The 20,000-nt window shown below is 56.6% G+C and overlaps 4 protein-coding genes across 4 annotated transcripts in view; 2 read left to right on the top strand and 2 right to left on the bottom strand.

The window, feature by feature from the left end:
- Window positions 1-5,812, bottom strand: part of PTSG_07243 (uncharacterized protein) — a 9,069-nt gene extending 3,257 nt beyond the window's left edge. The window contains exons 1-17 of the mRNA XM_004992605.1: window positions 5,757-5,812; window positions 5,365-5,551; window positions 4,863-4,973; window positions 4,665-4,703; window positions 4,479-4,538; window positions 4,114-4,192; window positions 3,734-3,891; window positions 3,250-3,513; window positions 2,928-2,994; window positions 2,561-2,703; window positions 2,201-2,272; window positions 1,805-1,966; window positions 1,557-1,646; window positions 1,116-1,254; window positions 804-973; window positions 404-532; window positions 78-191 (exon numbers count right to left, since the gene is read on the bottom strand). Of these exons, the coding sequence (XP_004992662.1) occupies window positions 78-191; window positions 404-532; window positions 804-973; window positions 1,116-1,254; window positions 1,557-1,646; window positions 1,805-1,966; window positions 2,201-2,272; window positions 2,561-2,703; window positions 2,928-2,994; window positions 3,250-3,513; window positions 3,734-3,891; window positions 4,114-4,192; window positions 4,479-4,538; window positions 4,665-4,703; window positions 4,863-4,973; window positions 5,365-5,517 (1,950 nt within the window). The 5' untranslated portion in view covers window positions 5,518-5,551; window positions 5,757-5,812. The remainder of the gene's footprint in view (window positions 1-77; window positions 192-403; window positions 533-803; window positions 974-1,115; window positions 1,255-1,556; window positions 1,647-1,804; window positions 1,967-2,200; window positions 2,273-2,560; window positions 2,704-2,927; window positions 2,995-3,249; window positions 3,514-3,733; window positions 3,892-4,113; window positions 4,193-4,478; window positions 4,539-4,664; window positions 4,704-4,862; window positions 4,974-5,364; window positions 5,552-5,756) is intronic.
- Window positions 5,813-6,367: 555 nt separating this feature from the next.
- Window positions 6,368-12,086, top strand: PTSG_07242 (uncharacterized protein). Its single transcript, XM_004992604.1, has 13 exons — window positions 6,368-6,457; window positions 6,814-6,887; window positions 7,181-7,310; window positions 7,524-8,032; window positions 8,325-8,377; window positions 8,650-9,576; window positions 9,781-9,840; window positions 9,976-10,019; window positions 10,266-10,412; window positions 10,593-10,699; window positions 10,924-11,003; window positions 11,247-11,409; window positions 11,693-12,086. The coding sequence occupies exons 1-13, from the start codon at window positions 6,410-6,412 to the stop codon at window positions 11,739-11,741; spliced, it is 2,391 nt and encodes a 796-aa protein (XP_004992661.1). The 5' UTR covers window positions 6,368-6,409; the 3' UTR covers window positions 11,742-12,086.
- On the bottom strand, window positions 11,649-13,235 carry PTSG_07241 (ubiquitin-fold modifier 1). Its single transcript, XM_004992603.1, has 6 exons — window positions 13,198-13,235; window positions 12,798-12,860; window positions 12,594-12,651; window positions 12,369-12,441; window positions 12,138-12,199; window positions 11,649-11,910 (listed from the first exon to the last, which is right to left on the bottom strand). Coding segments are annotated over exons 1-6 (267 nt in total). The 5' UTR covers window positions 13,200-13,235; the 3' UTR covers window positions 11,649-11,901.
- PTSG_12561 (uncharacterized protein) overlaps window positions 13,202-20,000 on the top strand; it is a 7,116-nt gene continuing 317 nt past the window's right edge. The window contains exons 1-7 of the mRNA XM_004992602.1: window positions 13,202-13,861; window positions 14,124-17,539; window positions 18,090-18,195; window positions 18,429-18,551; window positions 18,882-19,036; window positions 19,231-19,404; window positions 19,816-20,000. The exon at window positions 19,816-20,000 is cut by the window's right edge and continues 317 nt beyond it. Of these exons, the coding sequence (XP_004992659.1) occupies window positions 13,760-13,861; window positions 14,124-17,539; window positions 18,090-18,195; window positions 18,429-18,551; window positions 18,882-19,036; window positions 19,231-19,404; window positions 19,816-19,918 (4,179 nt within the window). The 5' untranslated portion in view covers window positions 13,202-13,759 and the 3' untranslated portion in view covers window positions 19,919-20,000. The remainder of the gene's footprint in view (window positions 13,862-14,123; window positions 17,540-18,089; window positions 18,196-18,428; window positions 18,552-18,881; window positions 19,037-19,230; window positions 19,405-19,815) is intronic.

The following is a 20,000-nucleotide window of genomic DNA, read 5'->3' as shown; positions in this document are numbered from 1 at the left end:
AATACAATCAACAATGCAACAAACACCACACTCAGCAGCGCAACACAATCACCAGCACCACCACCGCACCACCGCACCTCGAGCATGCCCTGCGCGCGCTTGTGTGTGTTTGGACGCATGAAGAGGTCGCGGAGGACGAGGCGGCGGTTCGGGTCGCGTCGCAGCACAAGATCCGCTTGCTCAACAAGATCCTGATGGTGGCGATGGTGGTGATGATAGCGATGGTGGTGGGCACGATTGACCAAGGGAATGAAAGCAGCGAGACGAACAACAAACATGCAGTGCAATCAAAAAACACACCCACACACCCACACACCCACACGCGCACACAAACCACCACACCATCCATCCAACCACCAAATGCGGCCACCACACACTTTCCCCCTCCCCTATGGAACCGCACCTCGCGCTCCTTGCGTTCGCGCTCGAGCTGCCTGTATCTGCTCTGCAGGTTCTTGATGCCCGTGTGCGCAGCCTGGATGCTGGCAGCGCTGCCCCGGTACGAAATCTCCTTCAGGTACACCAGCGACGGCTGCCAAAGGAGGTGGTTGGTGTGTGGTGAGAACGTGTTCGGTTGAGACATCATGCACTGAAGCAAGGCGGCCACACACACACACACACACACACACACACACACACACACACACACACACACACACACACACACACACACACACACACACACACACACGCACGCACACACGCACACACACACACACGCACGCACACACACACACACACACACGCACGCACACACACACACACCAAAGCAAACACACACACACACACAACCATTGACGAACCTGCCCTGCTGTTGCGCCGGAACGGATGGTGGTGATGCCTGGCGTCGCAAAGTTGATGCGCAGGAAGGGCGTCTGCGTGTCATCGGCATAGCTCGTGTTCTTGATCGTGCTGATGTGGAAGGGAGTCGCAATGCCGAAGATGGGCAGAATCACAGTCTCGTGCTTGGAATCTGTGCACAGCAGCCATACCAACAACAACAACAACAACAGCCGCAATGAACGCGTGTTGGTATGATGAGTGTTTGACGTGGATCAATAGTGTGAGGAGTGTTCTTCCTCAAGCACGGAACACACACACACACGTGCACGCACCAACGAAGATTTTGAGGCGTGCGGCTTCGCGCTTTGGAAAGGCCTTGTTGGACGTGTAGGCGACAATTTCCTCCTTGTGCTCCTCCTCGTCGCTCACGTCGCCCTCGTTCTCAAGCCGCCGCTTCGCAGCCTCGTGCAGCTGGAAGGCGGTGCAAAGTTGTGTTGTGGATGTGTATGAGTGAGTGAGTGTGTGTGTGTGAGTGAGTGAGTGAGTGTGCGTGTGTGTGTGTGTGCGTGTATGAGTGAGTGAGTGAGTGAGTGTGTGTGCGTGTGTGTGTGTGTGTGTGTGTGTGTGTGTGTGTGTGTGTGTGTGTGTGTGTGTGTGTGTGTGTGTGTGTGTGCGTGTGTGTGTGTGTGTGTGGTGTGACCATACACGCCCAGCGAGCAAGCAATCGCAGCCACAACCACCGCCATGGTCATGAGCGTCGCTGCAGGCGCTACCTTTCTGCCGAGTTCCTTCTGGTGTTCGCGCCGCTGGTCTTCTTTGCTCGCAAACGACGTCGTCGTCTGCCGCTTCGGCCGGTGCTCGTCCTGTTGACAACAACATTGAGGATGGAGGGTGGACAGGTTGGGGTGGGTGTGGGTGTTGGGGTGTTGGGAGTAGGGATGGAAGCCACATGTCGCCACACGCATGTGGATGTGCAGCCCACAACGCGACAATAAATTGCACCGCAGTCAACCGTTCGCACCTTGAGGAGTTCACGCACGGCGTCCTCGGTTGTTGTCTCCTTCTCCTCCTGGTCAAACTCAAAGGAGCAGTGGTCCCATGTGCTCTTGCTCTTCGCCGTCAGCACCTCCACCCCGCTCTCCTTCACCACAACCGTGTCCACAATGTTGATGGCATACTCCCCCTGCACACGGGCACACAAGCGCATGTACACACATACAGTCAGTAGGAATGGCATCCCAGAGCAATGCAGCGATGTAAAACACAAAGGCACACACACACACACACAACACGACTGTGGAGCGCAACCCAAGTGCACAAAAGCACACACACACACACGCACGCACCACAACTGTGGAGCGCAACCCAAGTGCACAAAAGCACACACACACACACTCTCTCTCTCTCTACCACACACCTTCTTGGACTTGAGGTCTTGCAGACCAACGGTGAGACAGAGCGTCATGTTGGCTGTGATCTTGTGCTGATTCTGATGAGTGGTAACGAGCAACAGCGCCACAGGAGCGGCGAGTGAGCGGAGCAAACGCTGGAGGAGAGCGGCCGTCAAATACGCGCGCACCCAACGCGCACATGGCTGACACACGCGCACACACTTATACACGGCACACACAACAAGCACACGACGCACACACACACACACACACACACAACAAGCACATACACCACACACAACAAGCACATACAACACACACAACAAGCACACGACGCACACACACACACACACAACAAGCACATACACCACACAGCAAAAACACACGTTGGCCTTGATGGTGAGGAAGGAGTCGCGGAACTCGAGTCCGGTTGAAAACCCAAGCGTCTTTGGCAGGTGGTCCACAAGCTCAGGTCGCTTCTCCTGCACAAACGAAACAACAGCGGCGTGCGCATCGCCGAGCGTGGCGCCTGATGGTGATGGTGGTGGTGGTGGTTGATTGGTGTGGCAGGGTCGTTGGTGGACGTGAGGAAGGTGTAAGAGGCGTGCAATTGATGTTCATGTGATGATGATTGTCACACTGATACATTGACGCAGTCTACAACTAACTGACCAGTGCGTCCGCACAACATATACACACACCAACACAACACAATCATAGCGCAATCGCAGTACAACGACAATGCGTGCAGACCTGGCTTGAGCGCCTTCTGCAGCACTTCCGACATCTCGAGTGCAAACTTGTAGTTTTCCTCTTGGTCCTGGCACGTTTGGAGGGCCGAGTGGGCGGTGGGAGGTGAGATAGTATGTTGAGGAAAATGCACATTTGCACACACGCACACACACACACACACACACACACACACACACACACACACACACACACACACACACACACACACACACACGCACACACGCACGGTTCACACACATGCATGCAAACACACAGAGCTCACACACACACATGCATGCAAACACAAACACCCACCCCCTCCATACACACACACCACACGCACCTTTGTCGCCTCGACAAAGAAGGTGCGGCCGACGTTTGCGCACATGGACTTGTACTTGATCCCGACGCTGCAGAGAACAACGCCCGGCTTAAGGCGTCGCTCATCGGACATAACACTCAGCTTGAGGGAGAGCCGCTTGCCAGACTGCACAATGGGCTCGTAGCACACCTCAAAGTCGTGTGGGCTGAGCTTGAGCTTTGCGGCCTGCTTCCCGTTCTCAACAGACTCGCGCACGCCAGCAGCAATCTCCTCATGCGCCGCAGGCTGACACGTGAAGCGATGGTGGCGGTGGCAATGGGGTTGTGGTGAAAAGGGGAGGATACTGGTGAGCATCATCGGTGAACAACTAACACGCACACAATCACAACTTCAGTGCACGCACACACGCACGCACGCACACACGCACACACAAACAAGCAAACACACGCACGCACGCACAAACAAACAAACAAATACACACACACCGCACATCACATGCACACACTTGGGGCTCTCCAAAGTTGTTGAGGAGGCTTCGTTTCATCTCCTTGTTCATGGCGAGGCTGGATGCTGTGGCTGCTACCTCTGTCCACGCCACTTCCTCGTCTGTCTTGCCTGCAAGCAGCACGGCAACTTGCTCGCTCGCATCCACAAGCTCAGCGCCTGAGTCAACCATTGTACGTGCATGGAGTGATTTATGAGTTTGTGTGAGTGAGTGAAATGTTGTGCGCGTGCGCGTGTGCGTGTGCGTGCGTGTTGTATATGCGCTTCAAAGATGAAGCAGTGGAACAAACGTTCCTCTTGAGCTTACAAGCAATCCAATGTGCAAAACGGCACACACACACACAACATCCCACAACAGCAAAGCGATGCCGCCGCGCGTACTCTTCTCGAGGGCGGCGTAGAAGGAGGTGAGGAACGGGCCCTGGTCCAGTTTGCGTTTGTTCACCAGATATCCCACACGCTGAGACAACACAAGACGAAAGGAGAGCAAGACGTGCACGGCAATGAGACAAGGTGGCTCAAGACGAAAAAAAACGCACACAATGTCCACAGGGCATTCACGCTGGCGGGCATCAGCGTATCAGGCATCCCGAACAAGGACGGGCAAGTGACGAGCAAGCACGGGTGCAAACTCTGTATGTGTCTCTGTCACTTTCTGTCGCTCTCTATCACTCTCTGTCACTCTCTGTCACTCTCACTCTCTCGCTCTCTCTCTCTCTGTGTGCCTGTCTCTCGCTCTCACGCACCTTGCCAGCGGCTGTGATGGTTTCCACGACCTTCTTGATGTTTGCGGCATCTTTGTCAGCCTGTAACCACGCCAAAGTGTATGTGAGTGAGCGCCAATGTAAGAGGGAGGACGCGTGCAGGTGCAGGTTCCAATGAACAGCCCAAATCACCGCGCATCACACACAATGCTGTCCCAACGCACACACCTTGTTGCGAATGATAAACTCGCAGGGAATCGGCGAGCCCTGGTCAACCAGCCAGCCAATGCACCGTCAGCAAACACGTGCGTCAGCAAACACGTGCGTCAGCCAACATGAGCAGCAGTCAACAGATACGCACACACGCACACACGCACACACAGACACACAAACACACACACATGCGCACAGAAGTACAGTATTCACCTCTGTGGGAGGCTTGAGGGCCTCGGCCTTCTTCTTGCTGGTGAACACCAGCATCTTGTCGGCAAAGCACACAAAGACAGTATCTGCAAACAAGTAGCCTGTCAGCCACAGCTGCATGCACAAGCGTCCGCATACGTGCGTGTGTGCGTGCGTGCGTGTGTGTGTGCGTGCGTGCGTGCGTGTGTGTGTGTGTGTGCGTGTGTGTGAGTGAGCATACGTGTGAGTGAGGCAATCAAACCTCCAGCATTCAAATCTCCAGGGCAGTAGCACCCGCACCCGCAGTATCCGTCAGCACGACAGACAGACAGACACAAACACATGCACGCATGCAGGCACACACACACACACACACACACACACACACACACACACACACACACACACTCACTCACTCACAGTGCATGCGGTAAGAAGCATCCACCCCACAGCCACCCCGCAGCCACCCCACAGCCACCAGCAGCCACCCCACACCCACGCCCTCCCACAGCCAGGGTGCACTCACCATCATGGCTTGTTGCTTGCTGTAAGCGCCCGTGCCTTGCTCCTGGCTCAGGGAGAACACGATGCTGTTCACATCGCCAAACTTTCCCTCCTTCACCGCGCCAGCCAGTCTGCCCAGCGCATGCTGCAGGTGCTTTGCATCAATGTCCGCCATGGTTGCCCTTCTTCCTGTCTTTGTTGATGACGTTCTGAGTAAAGAGTGAGCGTGCGTGATGGTGTGCGTGATGTGCGTGAGTGAGAGTGAGCGCGCGTGAGCGTGCGTGAGTAAGTGAGAGGGAGGAGAGATGTTGGGGGGGGGTTGAACAGACAGAGGAGGGCGCACCACCACAGCCACCACCCGCATCACCATCACCATCACCACCACCACAGCGACACAGCACCAACCACACCAACCTGTTCGCGCAGCAAAGTTTGCCGTTTTGGCGCGTAAACACCCGCGTGTATGCCGATGTCCTATTTATAGCATAGTGGCACTTACCGCAACCAACGCGCACAACAACAACGACCACACGCGACGACGCACAGCAGCACCACCAGCAGCACCAGAAGGGGCATGTTTGGGAGGCAGGCACAGCAGGCCATGGCCATGTTGATGGCTGCACAGCAGCAGCGCCAACAGCTGCTGCACCAGCAACAGCAGCAACGTCAACAACTGCTGCACCAACAGCAGCAACAACAGTTCCAGCACATGCATCAGCAGCATCAACACCAACAGCACATGAACCAACAATACGCCAACCCAGCATTCCACCACCAACAACACCAACAACACCAACAACAGCAGCAACAGCAGCAACTCCTGCAGCACCTTCACCAGCAAGAGCAACATGGGCAGGGCAGTACGCGCAAGCGCAAGCATTGCCGCTTGATCAGCAACAAGCCCAACAACCACAACCACAGCATCACCAACAACAGCATACGCAGCAGCACCAAACACATCACAGCATCAGTACCACCAGAGCGTCAGGCTCACAGCAGCACAGCAGCACAGTCCTGATCGGTGCGGGACCGATTGATACATCGTCGCACCAGGTGTGGAAGTGGGCATGTGTGTCTGGGCCAAAGTGGAAGGCTTCAGGCCCTGGCCTGGAAAGGTGCGTGGAACGAGCACGGTCCTAGGCCCGCACTTTGATGGTGTAATCTTATATTCAGATGCACAAACCCACAAACGCGTTCACTCGCCCACGCACACGCACACACACACACTCACTCACACACACACACTCACTCACTCACTCACTCACTCACTCACCCACTCACTCACTCACTCACTCATTCACTCACTCACTCACTCACCCACTCACTCACTCACTCACCCACCCACTCACTCACTCACTCACCCACCCACTCACTCACTCACTCACTCACACACACACACACTCACTCACACCCACACACACACCCGCTCACACACTCCTCCACTCATGTAACCTATGCATGACACATGCAGGTGATGAAGAAGCGAAAGACGACCCGGTTCAAGCGTGGCGTTCCCGTCATGTTCTTCGGCGAAGACGACGAGTTGTACGTAACACAGCACCTGAGCAGTGCATGCCTGCCCTTTCTTACACATGCGCACACGCGCGCAAAGACACACAACACGCACGTCACAGTTATTCTTCTTGTTCCGCTTGTTCCGCTTGTTTCACTTCTCCTGTTCCTTCTTCCTCTTTGCCGCTGTCGTGCTGGATTTTCGCCTTGCTCAAGCCCTTCCATCTTCTTCAGCCCCCTTCTTCTCCCCTTCCCCCCTGCCATGGTCACCGTCGCTGACATACACCACACCCTCTCCCTGCGATGTCTTGTTGTGTTGCCACCAGCTCGTGGATCGAGCAGCACCAGATGCTGCCCATCCAGCCCAATACCATTGCCGAGTTCATCCGCGACACGGACGACATGTTCCTTGAAGCCCTCATCCACGCCTTCACCAAATGCTTCCGCCCGTGCCCCGTACGCTTCCTTCCCCTGGCTTTGCTCCTGCTTCTGCTGCTGGTTGCTGTTGTTGGGGTTGGTTCTGCTTGCGGCTGCACTTGATGGCAGCACATGCAGAGATGTGACCCCTTTTCCTTCCCCCTCCTCCCCCCCCAACCCTCACTCCAAACTCTCCCCCTCCCACACATATCCCCAACACATAACCCCCTCACCCCTCGCTCCGCGCCGCAGGTGTGCCGGAAGGTGTTCGCCAAGGACGATGATGTGGCCAACCACATGCAGCGCCACCACCCCGGCACGCGCTTCACCAAGGCCGCCGTCCAGGACGCCATGTACCACATGCACACGGAGTTGCGCATCTACGTCGACCGCGCCTCGTGCAACTTCTACCGCAGCGTGCTCATCCCCAACACGTCGTTCCCGCCGCTCGACCTCGACACGTCGTGCAAGGTGCGCACGATGCTGGACGCGGCACCGCGGCTGCCGGGCGACCGCGAGCGGCTCGTGCGGTTGGAGGTGGAGGCGAAGCTTCGCTCGACACCACACGCGATGGCACGCACGCTTCCGCGACAGGAGACGACGCAGGGCCCGACGCAGGCCACAGCGGAGGGCGCGCGTGTTGTGAACAAGACCAAGTCGCAGTACATGCAGCGAGCAAAGTCGACCAAGGGCAGCGGGCAGGGCGGCGACGGTGCCGATGGCGCTGATGAGGAGTCACCGTTTGCCGGCGCTTGCATCCGGTCAGGGGACACGTTGGGTGTTGTGTGTGTGCGTGTGTGTATGTGTGTGCGTGTGTGTGTGTGTATGTGTGCATATGTGTGCATATGTGTGCATATGTGTGCGTGTGTGTGCATGTGTGTGTGCGTGTGTGTGCATGTGTGTGTGCGTGTGTGTGCATGTGTGTGCATGTGTGTCCGAACACACACACGGGCAGAACCACGGTGCTGACCGCTTCCACCACACACCCACATGCACCCTACCCCAACCCAACTTACCTCACCCCACCACATGCACCACCACCATCAACAACAGCGTTGGCGACGAGTATCAGGCGACGCTGCTGCCAGATGTTGTGCCGGCTGAGGGTCAGTTGCCATCTCTTTCATCGGCAATAGCCCGCATGCGATGTGTAGTCTGCCATGCTTTCACCTGTTCACTTGCTTGCCTGCTTGCTTGCCCGCTTGCCCGCTTGCTACCCTTCGCCTTCAGTTGCAACTGCTTCCGACACCACTATTCACATGCAATCCACCATCAACTCACATATGAACCTACCCATTGCTACACCCTCAACTCCCCCCTCACACCCTTCACACCCTTCATTCCGCATACCCCCCGTGTCCCATCTCCAACACCGCAGATTACAGCAACCCGTACCCGCCTGCCAGGAACGTGTGGGACCCCGAGTGCGATGTCGGCGACATGCACGCCATGTCCGTGTTTGCGTCTCGTGCGCGTGCGGGGACGGCTGCTGCTGGCGGCGTTGAGTTTGCGCACCACCTCGCGTACCAGCTGTACTGCCGTGAACGTGGCATTCCACTCGACACTCAAGACGATGATGACAACACAGACGAGCAGCAGCAGCATGGTGATGGTGATGGTGATGGCGGTGATGGTGGTGATGGCACGAAAGGCAGTCGGGGTGGTGGTGCGGCGGCAGTGAAGACGGAGCAGCAGCAGCAGCAGCAATTTGAGCAGCCGAAGATACAGGGAACAGCGCAGGGCAGCGTGCATGGTGATGGTGCTGGTGATGGTGTCATTGAGCAGCCAGCCACGCAGGTGGACACATCATCCACTGATGAGGCCGAGTCAAAGGCTGCTGCTGCGTCAACAGCATCACCTTCCACAACAACAAGAGCGGCTATTGTCAGTGATGAGGACAAGGCAAAGGCCCTTGAAGCAGGTCAAACGCAAGAACGCATCGCAGGGAACACCAGCCCACCTGAGGCAGCTCCTGCCACTGCTGCAGCTGCAGCTGCAACAACTGCTGTTGAGGTCAAGGAGGAGGCGCCGACACAACCGGGCGGTGACCCGACAGCCAAGACGACCACGGACACACTTTCCACCCAAACCCCAACAGCAGCAGCAACAACAGCAGCAACAGCAACAGCAGCAACAGCAACAGCAACAGCAGCAGTGACAGAGGTGGCAGGGAAGGTTGATGGGCGGAAGAAGCGGCGAGGAGGAACGCTGCCACGACCGCTGGAGGCCGGCAGCTATCACGACACTGCCATCCTCAGACACCTCGTCTCCCTCGACCACGCTCCGCCACCAGCAACGCTCAAAGGTGCGGCAAGTGCTGTGGTGTGTACTTGTGAATGGGGATGTGTGGGTGGGTGTGTCTGTGTGAGTGTGTGTGTGTGTGTTTGTGTGTGTTTGTGTGTGTGTGTGTGAGTGTGTACTCCTTGTGTGCGTTTGTTCGGTTGCTGTTGCCCAGCTCAACAGCTTGGTTGCCTCTCTTGTGTGTGCGTGTGTACTGCCCATCATGTAGACTACGTGTACCCTGGCCAGGTCGTGTGGACAAAGGAGGAACGCGAAAAGTTTGCAGAACGTGAGAGTGCATGCCTTTTTCTTTGGTGTCGTGTGTGTGTGTGTGTGTCCATGCCTCTGCACATGGTTGCAGTCACTTTGTGTTGTCACGCCTCTCGTATTCCACCCTCACCGCCTGCGTTGATGCGGCCGACAGTGTACGAGGAATATGGAAAACAGTTCCATGTGCTGGCGCTTATGGTGAGAGCACCCTCAGTTCGTGCCGAATTTGCTGTTCATGGCCTCTTGTTTTGTGGTGTCGTTGTGTGTGTCATCTTGCTTCACTTTACCTTTTGGATGGTTTCTCGAAGTTCACACACACACACACACACACACACACGTACACACACAATACGAACACGCAATACAAAAACACGTACACACACAATACGAACACGCAATGCAAATACACGCACACGCACATACCTGCAACCTGTGCGATAATAGTTTCAAACAAAGACCCACCGGGACATGGTTGAGTACTACTACCACCACTTCAAGTACAAGGATCCACAGTTTTACCGCATTAGGAAAGCGCTCCGCCAGCGCACGTCAGAGGCAGAATCCCTCGTCGCACAAGTCGGCGAAGTCTCGGTGAGCACTCAACATGGCGGCTTGTTTTTGGTTTTTGTTGTTCGTATTTGTGTGTGTGTGTGTTGATGGGAGTGAGTGTCGAGTACACTCGCGCTGTTGGACCATCGCTGTATGAGCTGCGCATCTGTGTGCACCACTACCGCTCGCGCGCTGACGCCCATGCACCACTGCCACCATCAGGAGTGCGACGTGTGCGCAACAAAGGCAACAGGCCGGTGGCGCGAAGTGACGACGGAGAGCGGCAAGCGCGAGGACTGGTGCGACTTCTGCTACCAATACCGCAACAAGTGAGTTGGCGCCACGCTTGGGTTTGCTCGTGAAGGAAGATGTGTTTTTTTTTTTTGGGGGGGGGGGGTGGGGGACAGGAGGAAGGATTGAATGATCACCGCATCACCTCACAGCAGTCACTCGCATGCAAACATCCAACATCTCCACGCTGTGCCACTGCACCTTTCCTGTACCTTTCCTGCGCCTCCTCAACCACCTCAACCATCGCCACCATCACCATCAGGTATGGTGTTGCGCCGCAGGGCCGCGCGCTTGAGGAGAGCAGGACACGACTTCTCCCGAGCTGGCTCGTCGGAGCCGTCGGTACGCACACCCCCCGATTGATGATCGTGGGTGGGAGTTGTGGTTGGTGGCGATTGGTGTCGGTGGTGTAGGTAGTTGTCGTTGTCGCTGTCGCTGTCGTTGGTTCAAACTAATGCTTGTTGCAAAGGGTGCAGTCTGTATGGCATGCTCGTGGTGAAAGCCCACGTTCACTCTTCCTCATTCATGCCACGCACCAACATGAACTTATGAACTCGCCGCCACCATGCACCACTGTATCTCCAGCTGGCCCCAAGGACGCCGACCGCAAACCCCCGGTGCCTGCCACAACGCCGCCGCCACCATCATCGTCGTCGTCATCATCATCGTCACGGCGAAGTGGCGCGAAGAAGAGGGGCGGGCAGGCGTCAAACGCAGCCAGGAGACGCGCACCAGCAAACACATCCCGGTCAGTGGGGGAGGGGGTGGGATGGAGGGGTTGGAGGGGTTGGAGGCAGTTGCCGGAGATAGCGTAGCACCTCCACACACACACACACACACACACACACACACACACACACACACACACACACACACACACACACACACACACACACACACACACACACACACACACACACGCACGCACACACGCACGCACACACGCACGCACGCACATGACCATTATCCAATTCCCTTATTCACGCATGTGGTTAACTGTGCTTTACTGTGTGCGTGTCCGCAACTGACAGGCGCGGAGGCGGCGGCAGTAACCCAACGAAGAAGCGCAAGGGAGCATGACCGTGTACTTGGGGGAGGACAGAAGACACGTGTCCATGCATGCATCGGCACGTGGATGGATGAACGCATGTATTGAGTGTGGCCTGATAGGGTTGGGTGTGTGGTCTTGGTTGGTGGATGGAGACGTGTTGGCTGTTGACTACTGCCTTCTCCGACCGATCTAAGCGCTCTGTGTTGCGAACACGCACACGCGCACGTTCGCATGCGGGAGAGGGGAGAGAGAGAGGTGAGCGATTGGGTGAGCGGGTGAGTTAACGAGACAGGTGTTGAGTTTTGCGCTGGCCTTTGGTCTTTTTGCTCTTGCTTTGTGTCTCCTTTGCCTTTCCAATAAAGTAACAGACTGAGCCCAACTTCATGTGTGCGTGTGTGTGCATGTGTATGCCCTCAACAACATACCCCGCCAACACGGTCGCGGGGAATGAGCCGAAGTTCAGAGCCGTGCTTCAGGAACACGTTGCCTGCGGGGTGTGGTGGGTGATGTAATGTGAGGAAAAGCAACGCAATGCAACAACAAACGCGAGTGGCTGAAGTGCTCCAGGTACAAGCTATACGCCTGCGCACGACTGCGCACACCTGCTTCCCCCCCCCCCCCCCACACACACACATACACACAGGACACCCGCATACCTGCGCTTTGGGATGGGTTGATGCCAATGCCATCGTTGGTGATGATGGCAGAGGTCTCTGGAGGAACACGGAACTGTGCGGCATGGCATGGCAAGATGGAGGGCGGGTACGGCGCGGCGTGAATCGTGTGAACGACAAAGGCGACATCCAAACGTAAACTTGCGCACATAAACACACACACACACACACACACAAACACACGACAACAAAGCGTGGGGGATATACCTCCTCTGCGACATATTTCAGCACGTGCGTGAATGCAGTGTCCTCCGGAACCTTCAGCCTGTCATGCATGTGTGTTTTGTGTTGTGTGTGCGTGCGTGTGGGTGGGTGGGTGTGAGGAGAGAAGGCGCACAAGTGCGCGCATACACACACACACACACACACTCTCTCTCTCTCTCTCTCTCTCTCTCTCACTCACTCGCTTACACTTTGTATGGCAGCTTCGGGTCCGAAGTCAGGGTAATCTTGAAGGAAACGGTGGGCTTCGACCTGGGAGCACAAAGGGTGAAAACGGAGGTGAGGAGAGGCAGGAGGACGTGCAAGAAGCAGGAGATGGTGCATGAAGCAGGAGATGGTGCACAGACACAGACACACACACACACGGACACAGACACAGACACAGACACACAGACACAGACACAGACACACACAGACACAGACACACACAGACACACACAGACACACACAAACACACAAACACACACACACACACACACACACACACACACACACACACACACACACACACACACACACACACACACACACACACACACACACACACACACACACACACACACACACACACACACACACACACACACACATGTCGCGTCTTGGTGGGGGCGGTTTACGACAGCAAAAAATGCGGTTAGCAACAACGCAAACACACCGACCGATATCCGCACCAGCCAACCAGGCACCTGCCGTTCTCACAACGTTGCTTTGCTTTCCCAAACACAAACACACACACACTCTCACCCCCCCCCCTCCTCACCTCTCTCTTGCCTCTGTCTCTTTTACGTCACAGCCGCTTTGGCTTTGCTTCCGCGCTGTGCTTTCCTTTTGATTTCCTCATTGTTTGCTTGCACTGCCACCCCACACCCCACACCCCAAGCGTCGCTCTGGTTCCTCCAGCCTGTGCCATGCACATGTCCTGTTTTGGTTAGCAACAGACACACAGACCACACGCACACCAAAGCCACTATTACGACTGCGTTACACGTTCAGAGGGATCCCGTGTACCTGGGGGCGCACCCATCTCAACAGGGGCGCTGACTTTGCATCAGCAAGTCACCCCGTTCCGCAATAACCCCCACCCCCCTTTCTCTATTTTCCTCCACACATATCCCCTCAACACACATCCCCCCAACACATATCCCCTCACAATGGCAACCACACAGCGGGAAGGGTCGCCCTCGCGTGCAAGCAACAGCGACACCAACACCCATGTATCCTCATCTCGCTCTCGCCACTCTTCTGCCAGCCAGGTCTGTTTGAGTGCCCATCCCACCTTCATCACCGCTTGCACTGCCACGATGCGACCACCCCATTCATCATCAGCAGTAGCGGCACCATCAACCTTACTTCAAGCACCGAAGCTTACTCGTTTGGCCCTGCGTGTCACTCATTCTCAGGCTGACGTTCATCCTCACATGCACACATTTACAAAACATATGCACCCGCTCATACACCCACTCATGTGCTCGTGGCTGCTCCTCGTGTGTTGTGTGCGTGTGTGCGTGTGACCAGGGTGGAGTTGTGCTGCCGTTCACGCGTCGGCTGCATGAGATCAACACCCAGGACCTCCTGGCCTCATGCTCGCCCCAGCACGCACCGCTGTCCCCATCATCACTGCCCTACACATCACAGCACCGCCTCCTCTTCCAACATCAGCAACAACAGCAGCAGTACTCACAGCAGGTCTTCGAGTATGATGCGGTCTCCATATCCGCCGTGAGCGCCAGCACGCCGCGGCCGCTTGTGGCGCAAAGCACACCTAACAGGCTTGTGCTTCCCCAGCTCTACACCCCAGACACAACCGGCATGCAAACGCCCGCCGACAGCAGCATCCTCTCCCACGTGCAGCACCAGCACCAGCACCACCATCAACAACAGCACCACAGGATGCGAGGACGGCGGTCCATCAGTCTTGGCAGCAGCTTCGGTGACGACCACGCCATGTCTGCAAACAGCAGGATACAGCAGCACCACCAGCACCATCATCATCAACAACAACAACAACAGCACCGCCAGCACTATCAACTACAACGGCAGGTATCCTTGCGCCGGGGACGCGTGCGACGAGGCATGTCTGACAGCATGGCACCACAGGCTGCTGTGGAGCGTGACGCACAGGCATTGGCGCAGCCCAAAGCCAATGGCTCAGACCTTGCTGCCGAGTCAACCACAGGCAACACCAACACTAACAGCGACAACAACACCACTGGTAGTCGACGCGCCCGCAGTGGCACTCGGCGTGAGCGGCGGAGGCGGGGGCGGGGTGTGGCGATAGCGCCGACAACACGTGCAGCATCAACACCACCACCACCACCACCACAACAACAACAACAACAACAACAACAACAACAACAACAACAACAACACCGTCACCGAGCGTCTCGAATGGAGATGGTGTCGTCATCGTCGTCACTGGCGGATACAATTGACTCGAGCGTGTTTGATGGCGATATCAGCCCCCTGCAGGCCCTCGGCCTCTCCGCAGACACATCACCATCGCCGTCGTTTGCCGGCAGGCGTACACACTCCCCCGCTGATGTGTTTACCTTCAACCTGCACCATGGCGACGACAGCAGCCACCACCACCACCAACATCGTCTTCATCGCCGGCACAGCAGCTCGGGACTGCGGCGCCAACAGCACAGCGGCAGTGATGTTGACAGCAGGGGCGGTGGCGGCTCTGGGAGGATAGACGATGATATGGGAGGTGGGATGACACGACCAACACCACGTCCGCCACGCAGTCCCGTGAGCACACGCAAACACACCCATGGTCGCAGCAGCATCCACCACCGCCGTGGCAGCAGTTGTGGTGGCGGTGGTGGTGGTGATAGGACAGGTATGAAGACCCAGGCTATCATTCGTGGTGGTGGTGATGATGGCGATGATGACGGTGATTTGGATGCAACGCTGATAGCGTCAGACCCAGACGCGTTGGCACTGCACAACGGCTACAGCGATGGCGGCGCTGGTGGCGTGCGCGCACACGCACACGATTCCGACGACAGCACCACCACCGATGAGGACGTGGTTGAAGGTGCGAACGCAAGCGGTGCCCAGGGGCGTGGTGGAGCGGGGGTGCGCCACAGAGCAGATATGAGGGTGGTGGTGGCTGAGAGCCAGCGTGGCGATGATGGCCAAACACAGGTGCAGGTGGAGCGGGTCACCAGCACCACCATCACTGCCGAAGCCGTCAACGACGACGACGACGACGAAGATGATGATGGTGATGACGATGATGATGATGATGATGGTGATGATGATGATGATGGTGATAACGATGATGATGATGGTGATGATGATGATGATGATTTGTGGCAGATTGTGTCGTTGGCCAAGCAGCATCTGCGCGAACATGATTCTGACAGCAGCACGCCGTCACCACCACCACAGCAACAGCAGCAACAACAGCGATCAGCCATACTTACAGGTGCAAAACGCACCAGCACTGCTGCCACCGCCACCACTGCACCAACTGCGATGGCACCACGTGCAGCAACAGCGCCGCGCCGCAGCATGACACGGCACTCCTCCTCGTCCTCCCTCTCGTCGCATGCCGCCGTTCGCGACAGCATAAGCTTTGATGTCATGGAGCGTGCTGCAACGCCTTTTGACGAAGACGAAGACGATGATGATGACGATTATGATGATGATGGTGGTGGTGGTGGTGGTGACGGGAGTGTGCGCGGGTGGAAGGACGTGCGTGCAGCGCGGCAGCGACGGCAGCGGCTGTTGGCAGATGTTGTTGGGCAGTGGTCCCGTGTCCGGCAGGTGTCACTACAGCCGGGGGCGCTGGAGGCGGTGGCTGAGGTGATGGAGGGCGTTGGTGAGGTGGCGGGTGACGACAGCGCGAGCGGCAGAAGAAAAGGGGTAGAGGGTGCTGATGATGGTGGTGGTGGCGATGATGATGACGATGACGATGAAGATGATGACGGCATTGGTGGTGCTGGTGATGATGCTGGCGGTGCACACAGCATGTCAACGAAGAGCAGCAGCACGAACAGGAAGAGCAAGAAGAAGAACAAAAGGGGGAGGAAGATGGGGAAGGGGAAGAAGAACAAGCAGAGCGGGCAGACGCGCCGTCGAAGTGCAAGCACAAGTCTGTTGGACCAGCACCACCGCATCACACCACGTACGCCATCACAGGCGCGGCTCAGCATGATGCTGGACTCGCTGCTTGAGGGCCGCCCGCCCGACCTCGCCACGCTGCGTAAAGCAATGGACCTGACAGACAAGCCCTCGGAGATGCCCCAGCAGCTGCGCATCCACGTGGTGACGTGGAACATGAACGAGCAGGACATTCCGGGCACGGTGGAGCCGCTGCTCGTGCCCGCAGCAAAGACAGGCCGCAACAGCGTCGGTGGCAATAGAGGTGGTGGTGGTGGTGGTGGTGGTGGTGGTGGTGGCAACGGTCAGCGTGCACATGGGCAAGCAGCAGATGGGTCAGCGACCACAAATGGCACGAGTGGCAGCAGCGGCCTGGGCGGTGGCGGAGAGACTGATGAGCCAATTGACCTGTATGTGGTGGCGACACAAGAGGGCACGATAGCTCGGCGGGCATGGCAGCTGAAGCTTCAGGAGCAGCTGGGCCCGCGCTATGCCCTACTGCACTCGCACTTCCTCATGGGCATCCACATGTGTGTGTTTGTGCGACGTCAGCTCATCTGGTTGGTGGACAACGTCATGTCCAGCCACGTGCCGACCAAGCTAGGCGGTATGCTGCGAACAAAGGGCGCTGTTGGCATTGCCGTCAACTTCAAGACCGTGTCGCTGCTCTTCATTGACTCGCATCTTGCCGCCCACCGCTCCAAGCTGCGCGATCGTAATGAAAACTATAACACGATTCGACGCACGCTTAACCTCCGCCCGCCCACGCGTGGCGCCGCCATGCCGCAAACGCCGGAGACGCCGCGCAGGGGACGCTTCTCGTGAGTGTGTGTGCGTGTGTGTGTGTGTGTGTGTGTGTGTGTGTGTGTGTGTGTGTGTGTGTGTGTGTGTGTGTGTACGTACGTACGTACGTAGTACGTACGTACGTACGACGGGTGTGACAGGGATCATCGTGGGCCCTTCGGATACCGCGCCTATTTCTGACAAAGCTAACTGGCCTGAATACTCCTACGCTAGGCCACAGGCAGTCTGTGTTTAAAAGCCTCGACTAGGTCACGGACATTTGGGTGGGGTGGTTTGACAGCGCCAGACAACATTTATGTTTTTAGCGCTCATCGAGCAAAACAGAACGTCGTGTGTGTGTGTGTGTGTGTGTGTGTGTGTGTGTGTGTGTGTGTGTGTGTGTGTGTGTGCGTGCATGTGTGTGCGTGCATGTGTGTGTGTGTGCTTCGCTGGCTTTCTGACTGCCCATCTGGTTGCTAGTCCTCCTCCCCTGTTGCTCACCTCCTCCCAACCCTTTCCCTCCACACATTCACTCACTCATACACAACCCCGCCCCTCTTCGCCTTCCCTCCTTCTTCTTCTGTACAGCGGTGGGAGTTCCTCTGCGCGAGATGCACTGGAGCAGTTTGACTTTGTGTTCTGGTGCGGCGATCTCAACTATCGCGTGGACTGCTCGCGTGACCTCGCAGAATACGTCAGTTGCACACGCGATGTGGAGTGGGATGGCATTTGAAGTTATGGTGGTGGGGTGGCGGTTTGTGTGTTGCGTTGTGTGTGTGTGTGTGTGTGTGTGTGTGTGTGTGTGTGTGTGTGTGGTGAAGGTGGTGGGTGTGGTGGTGGCTGATTGTTGGCTGAGTCAGAACATAACAGATCAATTCACCCATGGCAACGCCACCTGCTGTGCTCCCTCCCTGCTCCCATATTCAGCTGCTGGCAAACGGCGACTACGAGTACCTTCAGTCGCTCGACCAGCTCCAGCGCTGCCAGGAGCAGGGCACTGCCTTTGCAGACTTCAGCGAAGGGCCAATCAAGTTTCTTCCCACGTTCAAGGTGCGGTGATGAGGATGCTGGGTGATGCTTGTTTGGTTGCGACTCGAACGCAGCCAGCTTGTAAAATGCACATGCACACACCCATGCACTTACCCATGCACGAACGCACATTCTCTTGCCACCGCACGCTCTTACACATACACTCACACACACGCACTCACACACACACGCACTCACACTCACACTCACACTCACACTCACACTCACACTAACACTCACACTCACACTCACACTCACACTCACACTCACTTGCACTTGCACGCCCACTTACTAACACCACACATCATACATTCATTCTCCCTCCCTCTCCCGCTTCTGCCACGTGTGCAGTATGACATCGGGACGTCGCGTTTCGACACGTCGCAGAAGCAGCGCGTGCCGTCCTGGACAGACCGGATCCTATGGAAGACAAAACCAGAACTGAGCAACCGCGTCACGTGCCAGCTCTACTCGAGCGTCCCAAAGGTCACCTCGTCAGACCACAAGTGCGTTCATGTGTGTGTGCGTGCGTGGTGGAAAGAGGTGTGCCTCACTAGCAGCCATTTGCTACAGTCATTCGTGTTTCTAAATGAGTCACAAGGAGAGCCAGTGCCTCATCCACCGTCCCATCCACCTCACCATCCATCACCACCACCCGTGTCCCCCACCCCCACCTTCTTCGCGGCCACATTGGTGACAGACCCGTGTTTGGCACGTACACCATCCAGCTGCCTGAGCTAGGAGAGGGCAACACGGTACTCGACCTTGACCGTACGCATCCATATGACTTCAAGGCGTACATGAAGGGAAACAGGCGCCACTTCTTCCAGAACGCCCCCTCCCTCGCCAGCACAGACAACTCCATTTCCGAAGCGTACGTTGCGCGCGCGCGTGTGTGTGTGTGTTGTGGTGTGTCTGTGTCCGTGTCTGTGTCTGTGGGTGTGTGCATGTGTGTGTCTGGGTGTCTGTGTGTCGTGTTGTGTTGTGTGTGTGTATTATGTTATGTTATGTGTTGTGTTGTGTGTGTGTATTATGTTATGTTATGTGTTATGTTATGTGTTATGCTATGTTATGTGTTATGTTATGTTATGTGTTATGTTCAAGTCACGTCGTTGCTCTTCACTTGCTTCAGACGTCCTGCCCACCAACCAGCACATCCACACATGCATGTTCCATGCAACCCCTCGTCCTCTGCCTTCTCCCCCCAACCCCACCCCGTCTGACTCAATGTACTCATGCGATCATGGACCATAACCACCCCCCCCCCCGAACTTTGTGCCTGCAGGCATGATCGCCCACCCACCGCGCCAGCCTCCGCCACCAACACTATCCGGCCCACCTTCCGTGACCGGGTTGCCTATCGCAGTGCGATCTGTTCCGTTATGTAGCCAGCAGCAACCCCCCCACAAGCATGAAGAACCACAAGCAAAGGAAGGGTGCCCCCTTTGTTCGCGTGCATGCACGTCATGA

Source organism: Salpingoeca rosetta (genome assembly GCF_000188695.1).
Source record: "Salpingoeca rosetta unplaced genomic scaffold supercont1.16, whole genome shotgun sequence".
Lineage (NCBI taxonomy): Eukaryota > Choanoflagellata > Craspedida > Salpingoecidae > Salpingoeca > Salpingoeca rosetta.
This window is presented reverse-complemented; position numbering and strand designations above follow the sequence as displayed.